We start from the raw sequence: 17,199 nt of genomic DNA, 5'->3' as shown, positions 1-17,199 counted from the left end.
TACTGTTTTACATTAAATAGCAATCGAAAAGTAACTCATTACGCACATAGAGCGGGTTTACATGCCATGGTGACTGTCTTGTTTTTATTCCTGAAACAAAAGATTAATATCAATGGATTCTTAGTTAAATATTTTTGATGCCATTGACAATGATAATGATGCAGTTGAAAGGACTCGTAAAAAAAAGTGTACAAACCTTCATTCTTAACACACATAATGCTGGGCAGACAGTATTCCGTGGTGTAAACTAGTTAAATTAGCTAATTTCCATCTGCTCATATCCTGAGTCTTGAACAAACAGCACGTCATTATTAAACCAATACAAGGTTAACAGTTATTTTTCATGATTACCAAACGTAGTTCTACTACACTAATGAAGGTTGAGTTAGCTGTACAGCTTACCTCCAGTTATCCAAGCTAATGTTGTTAGCAGCAGTGGCTCAGATACATCAGGTTGCTGATAGAAATGGGCGGTCACATGGACTCCTCGTGAGGTCCAACCCAGGATCGAATCGATGCACCCTCGCTCCCCAAGCTCCTCCCTTTCCTGTCCACGCTTGCGAAACTTAAAGATGGCAGAACACCGTGGACATAAAAAACTTTACTACTTACTCTACACTATTACCGTAACGGCACGTACAGCAAAAACCTGGGTCAGCTGGCTTGACTGTCGTTCACGAAGTATAGGCTGGCTTGACCACAGTGTTTTAATTGACTCTGTGAGCTGTCTGGACCCAGACAATAACAGTCCGTTACAACCATAAATTATCAATACATTAGCTGTGCAAACATGATCATAGGCTAAAACTCTGTAATTACACTTCAGGGTTTTAACATTAGCGAAATGACGTTACAGATAAACTCGTAGATTTGACAAAATTTGATGCTAACTCCTAACGTCAGCTGAGTCTCCATGATAATGGCCATCTCTCCTACCGGGGGCGTCAGCTGCAATGATGGTGCACCTCAGCTGTCTGCCTCACATGAATATCCGCTTCGGCTCCAACTCTAAAATGCATCATATTGCCGGAAAAATAAGAGAGTGCCCTAACCTTACAGATCCGGGTTTAAGTGCCGTCTCTTCACCAACAAACACACTTAGGCACGAAGCTAGCTCTGGTCATTTTCTTAAACATAAACTTCACGTCTTGACAGGCTGAAGTTTGTGCTTCCTTTACAAATACAATAAATCACCAAGATGACAAAGAGTGACATTTAACGTAAAACTACAGAAAAAAAGTCAGATTCAGGAAAATTAAAACTGTTCAAATCTACTATCGCCTATGATCGAACAGTAGACAGCGAGAGATGAAGAAGGGGCGTTCCAGTTTGCATAAACAAGAACGCCCATTTTGTGTCTAGAGTGGGATGATATTGAGAAAGGCCAGAGCAGACCCTATCTGCTCAGGAGGCTGGTGTCTTTTGGGGTGCAGGGGGAACTCCTTTTATGACAATGACATCAACCATTTTCTATGGCGTGGGGTGCAGGGGGAACTCCTTTTATGACACTGACATCAACCATTTTCTATGGCGTGGTCTGCTAGGGGAGCAGCATCTCTGCGGCCGACAGGAAAAGACTTCACAGACTGATCAGGATGGCCAGCTCTGTCCTGGGATGCCCCCTCGACTCTGTGGAGGCTGTGGGAGAGAGGAGGATGATGACAAAGCTGCCATCCATGATGGAGAATGACTCCCACCCCCTGCAGGAAACTCTAACAGCACTGGAGAGCTCCTTCAGTGAAAAATAAAAAGTGAAAAAAAGAATCCTGCCCAGCTTCCCACCTGCTAACAGTGTCAACAATTTTTGATGATGCACATGGCCAAGACAGAATTACTGATTGAGAAAGGAGAATAATGACTTTACATCTGGACCAACATTTACAGGGACTGTACACACATTGTCTTAATACACAGATGACTCCCATGTTACATCATGTATCAATATTTAACCTACAAGGCAATTTTTTATTGAAATGAATGCAAACACATCAATGATCACAATGTTTTCTGCTGTGATGAGTAAAGCTATATTTGTTTAATGTATATAATTGTACTCCAGAGCAAAATCTGTTTTGCATTATGATGCACTTATCACACAGAAATAGATCCTGCCTGTTGATGTATTATCAACAAGCATTGCTGTCCAAAACACCGGTTTGCCGTATCAGCAACATAAAGTTGTACTCCGTAAGATTTTCCTCTATTTAATTGTCCGTTAAGTTCCTATCTATGAAATAGTGAGTTAAAGCAATGGTGGTTGGTCATACGACCCACTAGCCACAATGTAATGCAATGAGAAACATATAAAGTTATATGAAGAGACTACTTCTAATTTTTGCCAACACAGATATGTTACGCCTAAACAAAAAACATTCACTGAACAAGCCTTTGTATCCACATAAAATTTACCATTAACCAACACAGTACCAACAAAGAAACTAAGCTATTTTATTGTTATTCCGGGTCTGACTTCAAGGTGTAAATAACCATTTGCAAATAGAACATGGTTTTGGATGAAATACTGTGTAATAAGCATTTGGTCTCAGAAGAAAGAAGTATCTGATGAGAAGGCTCCTGCCAGCCTGAATTCCTCCCTCATTAATACACAGAATAGCCGCTGAGGCAGAGCTTTGGAATACGGTGCTGCCCGAGGGACACATGTGCGCAACAGAATTTCCCGGCCTGCCGGAGAAGGGAAGTCAGACCCTTTATTGCTTCCTCCAGTTGGCTTCCTGTCACGCCCCAACTCTTGATCCAGTGGTGCCATGAGGGCCGCCTGAGGGTTGAGTAAAAGTGAAATGTTACTCATAGCAGTTAAAAGGTCACACCAAATAGATTTGATACCACAAACTCAGTGACATAAAAAACATTTAAAAAATAAAATAAAATAGTTGCTAGAGTAGGTAGTCACTGTAGTTTTTGAGATCTTGGCTAAGAGCAGGCATTTTCTTATTTCAACTTTAAGTTGGACTACTTACTTAAACGGATTACTGTTTATAAAGACCTCTACTGTAGTGTAGCTCTATATATGCTGAAGGAGGACGGTGTGCTGATTAGGGAAAAATTATAATACAGTAGCTATATCTGGAACCATCTACTACATACTACAGATGAATATATTATGCAGGATACAGTACAAACTGCAAACTCTATTCATCGGTAGTAGGTAGTACAAACTGTTAAATTATTTATTTTGCAGTATGCTAAGCAATACACTGGACAAAAACCCCTGAAGTCATATCACCATTGTAATATTATTGAAAAATACAACATATTTGAGCTTTGATTTTGGGTTTATGACCATTGTTTGCTTACTTTATAAGTGGATTCAGATGGCATCAGAGCCATCAATGCATTTGTCTCATATGCAGTCAAATGGAATTGTTGATGTGACAGGACTGTGAGAGGGCGACAGAGCCGTAACTTTGCGGCATTTAGAGGGAAAGAGACTGGCATTTAGAGGGAAAGAGAGATGACACATGCCCAATTCTGATCTGACCCCTACATCCTCCCCCTTCCCACTCTCACTCTGTTATAGAAATGCAGTATCTTGCTGCATGCAACTCAAGGTAGAGAATGAATGACTAACACAACTGAAAAAACAAAAGATAGTTATTTTACACCATTACATACAAACAACAAGAAGACCGGAGAAGCAAGCAATTTCTATCAGCATTAGGCCAATTAGTCACTACCTTATGTGTCTTGTTTATGCACTAAAACACTAAAGCAAGTTCCTTTGATTACGATTTTCTCCGTAGGCTTAAGGCCTACTGTGGACTACATTTAGTGAGTCTGCCACGTCACTGCCCGCAATTTTACTTATGGAGCCTATTGTTATTAATATTTGTATCTATGTACAGTTCCTGTTTTTGCTGGAGAGAGAGAGGGTTTGTGCCAAAGCTCGACACTGTATTTAAACCATAGACTGTATTAAAAATGGACGCAGCCTCTACCCTGTGGTCTGTTTTTTCTCAACTTGACCCAATCCTCCTTGCCTACTGGAGTCCCAATCAGACTTTGACTCTGTCTCATAAATCATAAACTTTAGCTTCCAATGAAATAAAAACTAGCCTGGTACAAAAGAAATCCACCCCCCTCACTGTTGACCTAGACATACAGACTAGAATGTTTTTTTTTGTACCAGGCCTTAAATAGGTTTAATTATGCTGTGAAAACGGACTGTTTAACATGTGGGTCAACAAGAAAGTGCTCTGTTATGAAACCCACCCCTAGTGGACACTCAGAACTGCAATTTTTTGCACTTCCGTATTGGATCAACCAGGGAGTCGCTGTGGTTTGGGGCTGGATTTAAATGCTACACCCAGCTTAATGAAGGGAGCTTCATTCAGTTGTTACTGGGACTCCCACTCCTCACTTAGTGGAAGGGTAATAGGGCAGGTTCAGAATTGGGACGATCATTGGTTTAATTCATGATACCCCCATGAGACACCCATGATTAATGAAGATACTAAATAAAACCCCTGGTGCCTTTAATTGCCTCTAACTAGGAAAACTTGGACACAACCTGAATTAACTTGCATCATACAGTCTAGACCATGCACTATTGATCATCTAAATATGAGTATTTTGTATTTGAGTGCGATTGTGCCGTTTTCCTTTCCTGCCTAAGGGTGTTGCTGTTCATTCTGTTCTGTGTTTTTCAGTATGTTGCATTAAAGGAACCGACTTAACTGGATTAAGTCCTATATATTAGATCAATCTCAAGATCTAAACTACAAGCATGCATTAAGGACATAAAAACCTGAATGACCTGCAATTTCCTGGTGTCCTTTTTTGCAGGCAATATTGATTTGATTGAGACAGTTCAGGAGACAAGTGCAAGTGCAGCAGTGGCTCACTGGATAAAAACTGGATACAAATAAGGAGTTAAAGTGACCACAGTGCTATTAATTTGTTAAGAAGGCCAATAGCTAATGGAACACAGGATTTTTTAAATCTGTCAGTCCTGCATCTGGCCACATTAAATCTGCGTCTTGATGGAAGCAGTTTAAATTCAGGTGCTAAGGGATGGCTCAGGTCAGACAAGACAAGTCTCGCTTTATTCAGGGCCCTGGTTTTGTACAAAATGGTAATGTCCGTGAGTGGAGTACTGATGATTTTACTGCACACTCTAACAAGGCCCTGAAGTCTGTTGCGTTTTTTAAGGTTAATTGACCCAAACCAGCAGATACAAACAAATGTCAGGACAAATTCAATAAAACAACAATAAAACATTTCCATGAACTTGGAGTCAATGTTTATGTTTCTGAGCTTCCAAAGAAAGTACATGCGTTGATTGGCTTTTTTGCACACTGCATCGACCTGATGCTCAAAGGACAGTCTGTCATCAATTACTGTCCCCAGATATTTATACTTCTGGACAGACTCTACAGCATGGTCATTGATCGACAGGGGAACTGTGGCTGGGCGGGTCTTCCTGAAATCAATCGTCATTTCCTTAGTCTTTGAGACATTGATGGTAAGGAAGGACGACTTAAACCACCGGATAAAATCCTCCACTACGGGACCAGGCATTGGGTCATCATGGCTGAGGAGGGACACGATCACTGAATCATCCCCCACTGCTCCGATTCTCCGGCCAAACTCACGCTCCATTGTCCCCTCACTCGTGAACATGATCCCAAGGTACTTGAACTCCTTCACTTGGGGTAAGGACTCATTCCCTACCTGGAGTACGCAATCCACTGATTTCCTGCTGAGAGCCATGGCCTCAGATTTAGAGGTGCTGATCCTCATCCCAGCCGTTTCACACTCGGTTGCGAACCGATCCAGTGAGTGCTGAAGGTCACTGACCGACGATGCCATCAGGACCACATCATCTGCGAAAAGCAGAGACGAGATCCTCAGCCCACCGAACTGCAACCCCTCCCCACCACGACTACGCCTCGATATCCTGTCCATGAAAATCACGAACAGGATTGGTGACAAAGCGCATCCCTGGCGGAGGCCAGCCCCCACCGGGAATGAATCTGACTTACTGCCGAGGATCCGGACACAGCTCTCACTTTGGGTGTACAGAGATTGGATGGCCCACAGAAGTGACCCCCTCACCCCATACTCCCGCAGCACCTTCCACAGTATCTCCCGAGGAACCCGGTCATATGCCTTCTCAAGATCCACAAAACACATGTAGACTGGATGAGCATACTCCCAGGCCCCCTCCAGGATCCTTGCGAGAATGAAGAGCTGGTCCGTTGTTCCACGTCCAGGACGGAATCCGCATTGTTCCTCTTCAATCTGAGGTTCGACTATAGGACGAACCCTCCTTTCCAGCACCTTGGAGTAGACTATACCAAGGCTGAGTAGTGTGATACCCCTGTAATTGGCACACACCTTCTGGTCCCCCTTTTTAAAAAGAGGAACCACCTGCCCTGACAGCCCCCTCCAAACCCAAAACTTTCAGCATTTCTGGACGAATCTCATCAACCCCTGGGGCTTTGCCACTGTGGAGTTGTTTGATTACCTCAGTGACTTCCGCCAGGGATATTGACAATGATTCCCCATCAGCCTCCAGCTCTGCCTCTACAAAAGAGGGCGTGTTAGTTGGATTAAGGAGTTCCTCAAAGTGCTCCTTCCACCGCCCGATTACCTCATCGGCTGAGGTCACCAGCGTCCCGTCCTTACTGTAAACAGCTTGGACGGTTCCCCGTTTCCCCCTCCTGAGATGTCGAATGGTTTTCCAGAAGCACCTTGGTGGCGCCCGAAAGTCCTTCTCCACGGTTTCTCCGAACTCCTCCCACACCCGCTGCTTTGCCTCTGACACAGCAGAGGCTGCAGCCCTTCTGGCCTGTTGGTACCTTGCAACTGCCTCCGGAGTCTTCTGGGATAGCATATCCCGGAAGGCCTCCTTCATCAGTCGGACAGCTTCCCTGACCACCGGTGTCCACCACGGTGTTCAAGGGTTACGGCCCCATGAGGCACCTAAGACCTTGAGGCCACAGCTCACCGCTGCAGCTTCAGCAATGGAAGCTTTGAACATTGCCCACTCCGGTTCAATGCCCCCAACCTCCACAGGGATGCCAGAAAAGGTGTGAGTTGAAGATCTCTCGGACAGGGGCCTCTTCCAGATGTTCCCAGTTAACCCACATTACTCGTTTGGGTTTACCTGGTCTGTCCAGAATCTTCCCCCATCCTCTGATCCAACTCATCACCAGATGGTGATCAGTTGACAGCTCTGCCCCTCTCTTCACTCGAGTGTCCAAAACATACGGCCTCAGATCAGATGATACGATCACAAAATCGATCATCGACCTTTGGCCTAGATTGCTCTGGTACCACGTACACTTCCTTATGTTCGAACATGGCGTTAGTTATAGATAATCCGTGACTAGCACAGAAGTCTTATAACTGACGACCACTCGGACTTAGATCAGGGAGGCTGTTCCTCCAAATCACGCCTATCCAGGTGTCTCCATCATTGCCGACGTGGGCGTTGAAGTCTCCCAGCAGAACTATGGAGTCCCCTACCGGAGCCCCATGCAGGACTCCATTCAGGGTCTCCAAGAAGGCCGAATAGTCTGAACTGCTGTTCGGTGCATATGCACAAACAACAGTCAGAGTTTTCCCCTCTACCACCCGCAGGCGTAAGGAGGCGACCCTCTCGTCCACCGGGGTGAACTCCAACACCGCGGCGCTCAGCCGGGGGTTTGTGAGTATCCCCACACCCGCCCAGCACCTCACACCCTGGGCAACTCCAGAGAAGAATAGGGTCCAGCTTCTGCCTTCCCCCTCAGCGCACCCGACCCAAGTGGATCCTCCTGCGAGTGGGGGCCCACAGGATGGAGAGGAGGGAGGTGGGAGACGCTCGGCTAAAATATGGGGCTGGATGCAGTTAAAAGCAGATGTAAAATCAATAAAAAGCAGACGAACAAAGCTTTTGGTCCCTTCTAAGTGCGTCACAATCATATTAAGAAGAGTGATTATTGCATCATCAACTCCCCTCCCCGCCTGATACGCAAACTGGAGAGGGTCTAAGTTTGCCTGAACATTGTTCATGAGCTTGTCTTTCAAAAGACTTCATTACCAGGGAGGTAAGAGCCATGGGTCTAAAGTCATTTAGGGTCTTTGTGCATTTATTTTTGGGCACAGGAACTATAATTGAGTCCTTCCACAGGCGGGGGACACTGTGAGCCTGGAGTGACCAGGAGAAGATAAGCTGAAGATGTCTGCCAGCTGTTCGACGAAGCTCCTCAAGAACCGACCTCCAATCCCATCAGGACCCGGCCTTTTCCTCTCCTTTACCCTCTGGAACACTCTCTGGACCCTCTCCTTGTCGACATGCACGGTCGACATGCACCGCGGTTCATGGCTTAAATCATGGTCATCATGAATAAATATTGGTTTGAATAAAGGTTTGAATAAATATTTAGTTAATTTGCCAGGTCGTAGTCAGACTTCATATCTAAGGAGATATTATTCTTATGGGGCTGCGTCCCCAGCAAAGATTTCACCCCCCCCCATGCAGGGCGTGCACTGCCAGTGCTGAACAGGTTCTCCACCCTGTCCTTATATTGCTGCTTGGCAAGTTTTATTGATTTCCTGACATGCTTCTGTAGCTCCTTCCATCCATATCACCGGTATTAAAATTGATGTCTCTTTTATTAATAGCGTTTTTGACTGATTTTGAGACCCATGGCTTATTATTAGGGAAAATGGAGATTGATTTTTTATGGATACATAGCTCCCCACAAAATTTAACATAGTCAGAGACCGTCTCTGTAATTTCATCCACAGTCTCGCACGACTTTTTGAAAAAGTCCCAGTCCGTGCAATCGTAACAATCCTGGAGAAGTCCAATAGACTCCTCCGTCCAGACCTGAACTAATCTTCGTTCCGGTTTGTGTCTCTTCAGGACTGGTTTGTAGGACGGGACCAAATAAACAGTGTTATGGTCTGACGCACCCAGTGAAGCTCTCCGGAGGGTCTTATAAGCCCCTTTTATGGAACCATAACACAGATCCAGGCACTTAGTAAGTCTTAGTAAATACTGGACTGTTTGATTAGAAGAAGAACAAAAAGAAGAGGAAGAAGAAGAAGAAAAATTACTTTTATTTATCCCGCAAGGGAAATAACATTTTTATTATCTAATATAACTAAAAACTAAATGCTTGCAGGTAACCCCTTTACGTAAAACAGATGTCAATTCTATACGTATGACTAATGTCTGAATAAACAGGCAATCTTAAAACCAAAGGGTTGGACCAACATGTTCTCATGAACAGGCCGTAACAAATTCTATGAAAGGTTATGCACATAAATACTCCCAATTGAACCCTGCTCCCCTGGCAAAAAATCCTGTATCACTTTAGATCTTGTAGCTGCAAAAAGCATAGTTCACTTCAGTTCAGTTCACACAGTTATTACTATATATTATATTTATTATATATATGCTGTATAAACACTATTTTAAACTCACATTAAAATTGTAATAAGCATTCAAGGACTTAGCAGGCGCTTATTACCTAACGTTTATGACAAGGGCCAAATATAAAGTTTATCCAAGAATATAATATTATTTTCTTCATCATGAGAAAATTTTATTTTTGATAGTCCTACATTATACACGTGTTTAAAAATGTATTGAAAAACTCTAATATGATTAATATTTAGCGAAATATAAATTTCCCACATAGAAAGTTAAAAAAAGTCCCTTGGGCGGACCGCCGACTCACGCTATGGCAAGTGCAATTTGTGGAGTCCCACAGGTGGATGGATGAACACATAGCGTTATCTGCTAGGCCATGGAGCTATCGTTAGCAATCTGTGCTAAGTTATAATTTTGGCAAATAAGTTATAATAATAACTGGAGACACTCTATTGACTCACCCATACAACATCTACAACGAAATCATGAACTTTAATGATAAAATCATAACTCTTAGTCATAATTGACTCAACTGGCTCCAATTTTTCTTCAAACCCAGGAACCTTAGAAACAACTGTACGACCTGATGTATATGACTCAGCTGTGTGACTTTTTCACATAATAATGAACTATTTGAGGACTTCCAGTCAGGATTTAGAATGAATCATAGCACTGAGACAGCACTGGTAAAAAATGACGAATGATCTTCTAATAGCTTCAGACAAAGGACTTGTCTCTGTACCAGTTTTACTAGCTGTAAGTGCTGCCTTCGACAGTACTGACCATCGCATCCTGTTATAGAGACTGGAGCATTTAATTGGCATTAAAGGAACCGCATTAAGCTGGTTTAAGTCCTATTTATCAGATAAATTTAAGTTTGTACATGTTAATGACAAATCCTCCGTGTACAATAAAGTTAGTCACAGAGTTACACACGGTTCTGTCCTTGGAACGATTCTATTCACCTTACATATGATTCCCTTAGGAAATATTACAAGACAGGACTCCATAAATTTTCATTGTTATGGGGATACCCAAATATATTGATTGATCAAACCAGAAGACACCAATCAGTTAGCTAAACTTCAAATGTGTATTAAGGAAATAAAAACCTGGATGACCTGCAATTTTCTAATGTAAAACTTAGATAAAACTGAAGTTATTTTACTTGGCCCCGAAGGCCTCGAAAATTCAATATCTAAAGATATTGTTACTCTGGATGATTTGCTTTCCTCAAGCACCAAAGCAAGGAATCTGGGTGTTATTTTTGATCAGGATATGTCCTTCAATTCTCACATAAAACTAACGATAAGGAATGCATATTTTCACTTGCGTAATATTGCGAAAATTAGGAACATTGTATCTCAGAAAGATGCAGAAAAACTACTCAATGCATTTGTTACTTCTAGGCTAGACTATTGCATCTCCTTATTATCAGGCTGCTCCAATAAGTCTGTTAAGAGTCTTCAATTGGTCATATGCTGACTAGAACCAATCAAAGAGATCATTTTCTCCTACACTGGCTACCTGCAATATCTAGAATAGAAAGCTCTTTTTGGTTGGGCTCTGTCGTATTGCTGCACTCTGAGAATGCAGGGCTATTTGTCGTTCCTAGAGTCCTGTGGAATCAACCCCCAAGAGTTATTCAGGAGGCAGACACCGTCCCCATATTTTAAAATTAAACTTAAAACTTTTCTCTTTGATAATGCTTATAGCTAGGGCTTACTAACCCTTAGTTATGCTACTATAGGCCTAGTCTGCTGGCTGATAATACTGTTCCTGATACTCTGAGCTTCTATCCTGTATCCTTCATGTCCAATCAATGCATGTTACTAATTAAACTTCTTCCCCAGAGTTGTTTGTGCTTGGTTGTCACGCAGGTTTCTGCTGAGCGTGGTGGTGCCTGCTGCTGTGATCCTACATGACACTTCCTGCTGCTGTTATTACTATTATTCATACACTGTTTACTGTCATTAGTTGTATAAATCATAAAATTTGTAGCCATGCATGAAGCAATGCAATAAAATCGGAAAATAGAATTTGGACTTTTAAACATCAGATTTATGTCATCTAAAGCTGTATTAGTAAATTATTTGATATCAGATAATCATATTGATTTGTTCATAAAGAATATGTTAGCCTAAATGAATCCACTCCTCCCAGTCATATTAATACTCATATCCCTTGAGGTAATGGCCGAGGAGGAGGCGTTGCAGCTATTTATGACTCAGGCCTTTTAATCAACCCGAAACCTAAACTAAATAAAATTTCTTCGAAAGTCTTGTTCTTAGTCTTTCACATTCAATCTGGAAAACAGTGCAGCAAATTCTATTTGTTATAGTGTACGTGCTTCTGGTCCGCACTCTACTAATTTCTATCTGAATTCTGAGTTTCTGTCAAATGTAGTGCTTAAATCTGATACAGTTATCATTGTAAGAGATTTTAATATTCACATGGACGTTGATAATGATAGCCTTAGTACTGCATTTATATCTCTATTAAATTCGATTGGTTTTAGTCAGAGTGTACATAAACCTATTCACTGTTTCAATCACACCCTCAACCTCGTTTTGGCTTATGGTGTGGAAATTAAAGTCTTAATAGTCTTTCCACATAATCCAATTTTATCAGACCATTATTAAATAACTTTTGAATTTGTATTACAGGACCACTCACCTCTGGGCAAAAGCTGCTACATTAGATGTTTATCTGATAGTGTTGTAACCAAATTTAAGAAAGCGATTCCATCTGCATTTGCAATGCCTTATCCTAATATTCAAGATCCCTGTACTAACGTTAGTTTCCCTGAAATTGATCACCTTTTTGACAGTGTTGCAGGCTCACTACGAACAACACTCGACTCTGTTGCTCCTTTAAACAAGTAGACAATGAAACAGAGGAAGTTAGTTCCATGGTATTACTCAACGCACTGTAGCCAGGCTGACAGAGAGCCACAGCTCTATTGAGCCATGTATTCCTACAACCCTCAGTAGTAATGACTTCATGACCTTCTTTACCGATAAAATTATAACTACTAGAGACAAAATCAACTTGACTGGCACCAATTTTTCTTCAAACCCAGGAACCTTAGAAACAACTGTACGACCGGATGTATACTTTGACTGCTTTTCTACAATTGACCTTAACAAATTAACCTAAGGCATCAAAGCCTTCTACTTGTCTCCTAGACTCTATTCCAACTAGGTTACTTAAAGTTACTTAAGTGTTACCTTGAAGTAGCCCTCCTGTACTAGATATGATTAATATGTCTTTATCAGCAGGTAAAATAGCTTTAAATAAACCTCTTCTTAAAAAGCTCAGTCTTGATCCAGAGATACTAGCCAACTATAGACCTATATCTAACCTTCCTTTTCTCTCTAAGATCCTCGAAAAATTAGTCGCCAATCAGCTGTGTGACTTTTTACATAATAATGGGTTATTTGAGGACTTACAGTCAGGATTTAAAATTAAATTTCTAACCCGGAGTTGTTGCTTAAGTCAGGTTGGAAATGACAGTATCCTGTGACCCATGCGTTGCCCAAACTGCTCCTACCCTGGTGACCGGAAGGAAATGGACCCGTGCTGCAGCTTCTCTGCAGGTTAAGTCAGACCTCAGGCACAGGGACATCGTTGGGGTAGCTCAGCGCCGACGTCAGGTCGTCGAGGAGGTGCGCTGACACGAGTGGGCAACAAGGCGTGCAAAGGCTGTCTCAAAAGCCAAGCAAGGACAGTGGATGAGATGGGAAGGAGTTGAGAGGAGAAAGTTCTCTTGGAGGGAGTTGTTGGGTATGGAGGCATTTCACATCAGCTTCATCTTACGCACCACATATGAAATCCTGCCTTCCCCCTCAGCTAATGGTATGGAGAAGACCCCACGTGCCCCCTCTGTCCTTCTCCCGCAATCCTCAAGCATATTCTGCAAGACAAGCCTGTCACAAGTCTGTTACACACAAGAACGTCCTGAAGTGCCTAGCAGCTACTTTGGAGACCAGACGGGTAAAGATCATTGGCCTGCCTCCTCCATCATTCCATCCTACATCTGCAAGGGAGTTCATCCGAGAAGGTGCAAAGCCAGCCAAAGTCCATACAACATCGGACATCTGCCAGCTCGAAGGGGCTCATGACTGGAAGTTGGCCGCATCTGAACCAAAGGCTCTGCTTTTGAGATAGCTACAACAAACCTCAGACCGGACCTCGTGCTCTGGTACTCCTCACTCCACACCGTGAACATCACAGAGCTTACTGTTCCCTGGGAGGCTGCTGTGGAGGAGGCATTCGAACACAAAAGCCTTAAGAACACCGAGTTGGCAGCGGATGCTAGGCAAACCAGTGGAAGTTGGCTGCAGAGGCTTTGTAGGCAAGTCTACCATCAGGCTGCTTAAGGACTTGGTAGTTTGAGGCCAAATCCTACGCCAAACCATCAAAGCCCTCTCAGATGCAGCAGAAGAAGCAAGTCTGTGTTTATGGGTGAAGAGGCGAGACAACACCTGCAGCACTACTGACACCTGCAGGGGAACATAGGGGGTCTCAGGTTTTTTGTATCAAGGGATTTAGTCATCAAGTCCTGAAACCTAACTTATTCAACCTCATTCCTGGAGTTGTTTGTGCTTTGTCGTCTGGCAGGTCTCTGCTGATCGTGGTGGTGCCTGCTGCCGTGGTCCTGCATGACACTTCCTGCTGCTTTTATCACTATTGCTCATATGTACTATCATTAGTCTTATAAATTCTAAAATTTGTAGCCATAAAAAAAACATCAGTAGTACACTGTATCACAGCTGTTATTACCACTACTCATCATTGATCATATTTGCCACCATAATTATTATCATTGCCATATTCTATCACCTTAGCTATACTTGTTTCTACTATTCTGCTAACTACCATACACGTCATATTCACATTTATAGATATTATTATAGTTACTGTTACATTTGTGGTCGCTTGCATCTCTCGAAGTGTCTCTCTGTCTGTCTTTGTATCTGTCTTTGTCTCTCTGTCCATCCCTCTGTATTTTCTGTCTTTCTCTCTCCTTTTCTTCCTCCCCAACCGGTCAAGACAGAAGCTAAGAATGGGAAAGTGGTGGAGCTATCAACAGTCCAGACGAAGCGGCTCTGTTGCTGCGCAAATAAGCATTGCTCACAAGAAAACCGTGAATATGCAACCACCATTGCTACGCAAGGGCTTGCTTATCGAGGACATGATGAGAATGAGTGCGCAAACTGTGGGAACTTTTTGGAAATGTGCAGCTTCCTTGCCAAGTGAGATGCGTCACTTTGTATGATGCAGCGGAAATCAGCTTCTCTAACAAGTCATGACACCCAAAATTAGTTCATACAAATAGCTTCTGGAATGGTGATTAAGAAATCATCAACCAGATAGAGGCAAATGTTTTTTCACTCTCATGGTTGATGAACCTTGAGACTACAAATCTGAAAAAAGACAATTTTCGTCATGGAAATACAAGAGCGTTTCCTTGGATTCGTGGACTGCTCTGAGGGGGCTGATGCAGAATCCCTACATGATCACAATAAAAAGTTCCTGGATGAACATAGAATTTCCAACATTCTCGTGGTTGGGCAATGTCATGATGGTTCTGCCATTATAGCTGGAATAGTTAACGGGGTGCAGCAGAGGATATGCCAGGATCACCCCAACGCTATTTACATCCACTGTATGGCGCACAAGTTAAATCTGGTGTGATTGAAGCTTGCAAAGTCAAACCGGGTGGCCTGTTTTTTTCTGTGTCATGGAAAGCCTCTACACCTTTTCGACCAGCCAGAACCCACCATGCCTTTCTATAGATGCAGAAAGACCTGGGAGTAAAAGCTGTGCTCTCTGCCCTGAGTGACACGCGATGGGCCTGCAGATGGCATTACGTGTCCGCTGTGAAAAACTGGCACAGCAAAGACTGTCCTCTTGTTCGCTTCTCTACATCAAGAGTATAATTAAATTAATACATTAATAAGAGGATTAAACATGAGGAAATTGTTGACAAATACGACACAAAGGCCCTGCTGTGACTGTTGCTAGGCATCTGTCATAAGGGCAGCACAGAGAAGTGTATTAAACCGCGACTCTGCTTCCAGATCCCAGCACTGGGTTGTCATGGTTTTAAACCGCTAACAACTGCGCCCAGGTTCTTAGAGATGAGAGCGGCACCCTCCGAAGTAGGATGAATCCCATCTCTCCTAATAAGACCAGGTTTTCCCCAGAAAGACTGCCAATTATCTACGGAGCCCACATTACAGTGATCAAACTGATCAGAAACCTGGATAAGATGCTAATATACAACATTAACCCAGTTAAAGAATAATCCAATTACCATATGCTATGCAATCTGCTGTTTATTACAACATGGGTTTTGTTTTCATGGCTCTGGCCATCAGGAGATGGTCATGGCCAAGGTCAGATTGAAGCCCATCATGTACTACTGTAATAAACATTAGACTTCCTGTAAATAAGTTTCTGTTACCAAGATTTGAGTTTTTTCATGCACCAAGAAAAAATACAGAAAATAGACTACAGCAAGGTTACTAGCATGCACGTAACAGCATTCTACTTTGACTAATTGGTTTTATGTGCTTCTTTGAAAAAAACGATCAATTCATTGTGTGTGTGTCTGTGTGTGTGTGTGTGTGTGTGTGTGTGGGGGGGGGGGGGGGGGGGGGGGGTTATTAATCTGGAGGAATGGTATGGCCAAGACAAAAAGCAACTGAGCTAGAACTACGGGAAATCACAGCAGCATGCGACACAGGAGCAACAAGACTAAAAGTATCACATGTATTATCACATGTATTTTTCTGTGCAAACCTCCATGTCATCAAAAAGTCCCTGTTATCAAAGCAGGTCACATCCGAGGAATATGAAAGGAAATGAAGATAAAATACATACAATTTTGTTAAGATTTGTTGGACAGAGGTCTATTCGTGCTTTAGAAAGGCATTTAGGATGCTTCATTTGTTCTAGGGGCGCACTCACACTGTCCATTCGTACTGTGCCCAAGCACGCTTCACAGCTGAAGTCTAGTTTGTTTGACCAGTGTGAGTACAATTGTACTGCACCCAGGCATGGCACGCTTGCCGTCCGCGGCTCGTTTGAGAGAGGTGGGCTTTTGTAAAGCACATATGCACATGTACGGGCACAAGCATGCACACGTTTGAGCATGAGCGCGAGCATGGACGCCGGTCCTGATGTCTATTTACTGTATATGCATCTGTTCTCCGCAAGGACATGTAAAAAGATGCTGTCAAATGGTTCGCAGTGGTTTCATGCTGAGGTGACTGTTTACTGCAGATTTGGTCAAATGAAAATATTCAAAATAAAGGGGTGACGATGACGTGTAAGCAAGAAGCAATGCAGCCGCGGGGGAAGGGGGGGTGGGGTGGACGACAATCACCCTAAAGCACGGGGCATGGTATGGATGGACCGTGTGAGTGCACCCTAAGTGCTGTCATCTGCGGAACTGATAAAAGGGGGAGAAAGTGTGTGTGTGTGTGTTGGCAAATAAAATGAAGGTGATGGAATTGCAGAGGACTATGATGTTTTATACCTAATATGAATGTGTGTTAAACAGTACAACTCATTAACATTAACATGTAATATATTTATGTATGTATGTTTAATCAACATTAGGATCCAAAACTCTGAGTCTTAACTGTTAGAACAGAAAGTTACAGAGGGACTGTGAGGGGTAAATGTATAATGGTAGTTGGGAGGACAAGTCTCATTGCTCATGGTTACCTCGTCACTGGTGATGTCAGTCAGCTTGATGTAAGCAGCATGGGAAGAAACAACACAATAACACAGTTGAA

The 17,199-nt window shown here is 42.8% G+C and overlaps 1 protein-coding gene across 2 annotated transcripts in view; it reads right to left on the bottom strand.

Moving 5' to 3' along the window:
* Positions 1-1,949: 1,949 nt before the first annotated feature.
* The window catches only part of rab3gap1 (RAB3 GTPase activating protein subunit 1), a 133,274-nt gene continuing 118,024 nt past the window's right edge, over positions 1,950-17,199 (bottom strand). The window contains exons 24-25 of one of the 2 annotated variants that reach the window (XM_083925041.1): positions 17,129-17,152; positions 1,950-2,776 (exon numbers count right to left, since the gene is read on the bottom strand). In XM_083925041.1, the coding sequence (XP_083781167.1) occupies positions 2,543-2,776; positions 17,129-17,152 (258 nt within the window). In that variant the 3' untranslated portion in view covers positions 1,950-2,542. The remainder of the gene's footprint in view (positions 2,777-17,128; positions 17,153-17,199) is intronic. The other variant, XM_083925042.1, reaches the window with a different exon arrangement.

This window comes from Echiichthys vipera, assembly GCF_963691815.1.
Source record: "Echiichthys vipera genome assembly, chromosome: 2".
In the NCBI taxonomy this organism is placed as follows: domain Eukaryota; kingdom Metazoa; phylum Chordata; class Actinopteri; order Perciformes; family Trachinidae; genus Echiichthys; species Echiichthys vipera.
Note: the sequence above shows the minus strand (reverse complement) of the source record. Positions and strands in the feature narration are given on the sequence as shown.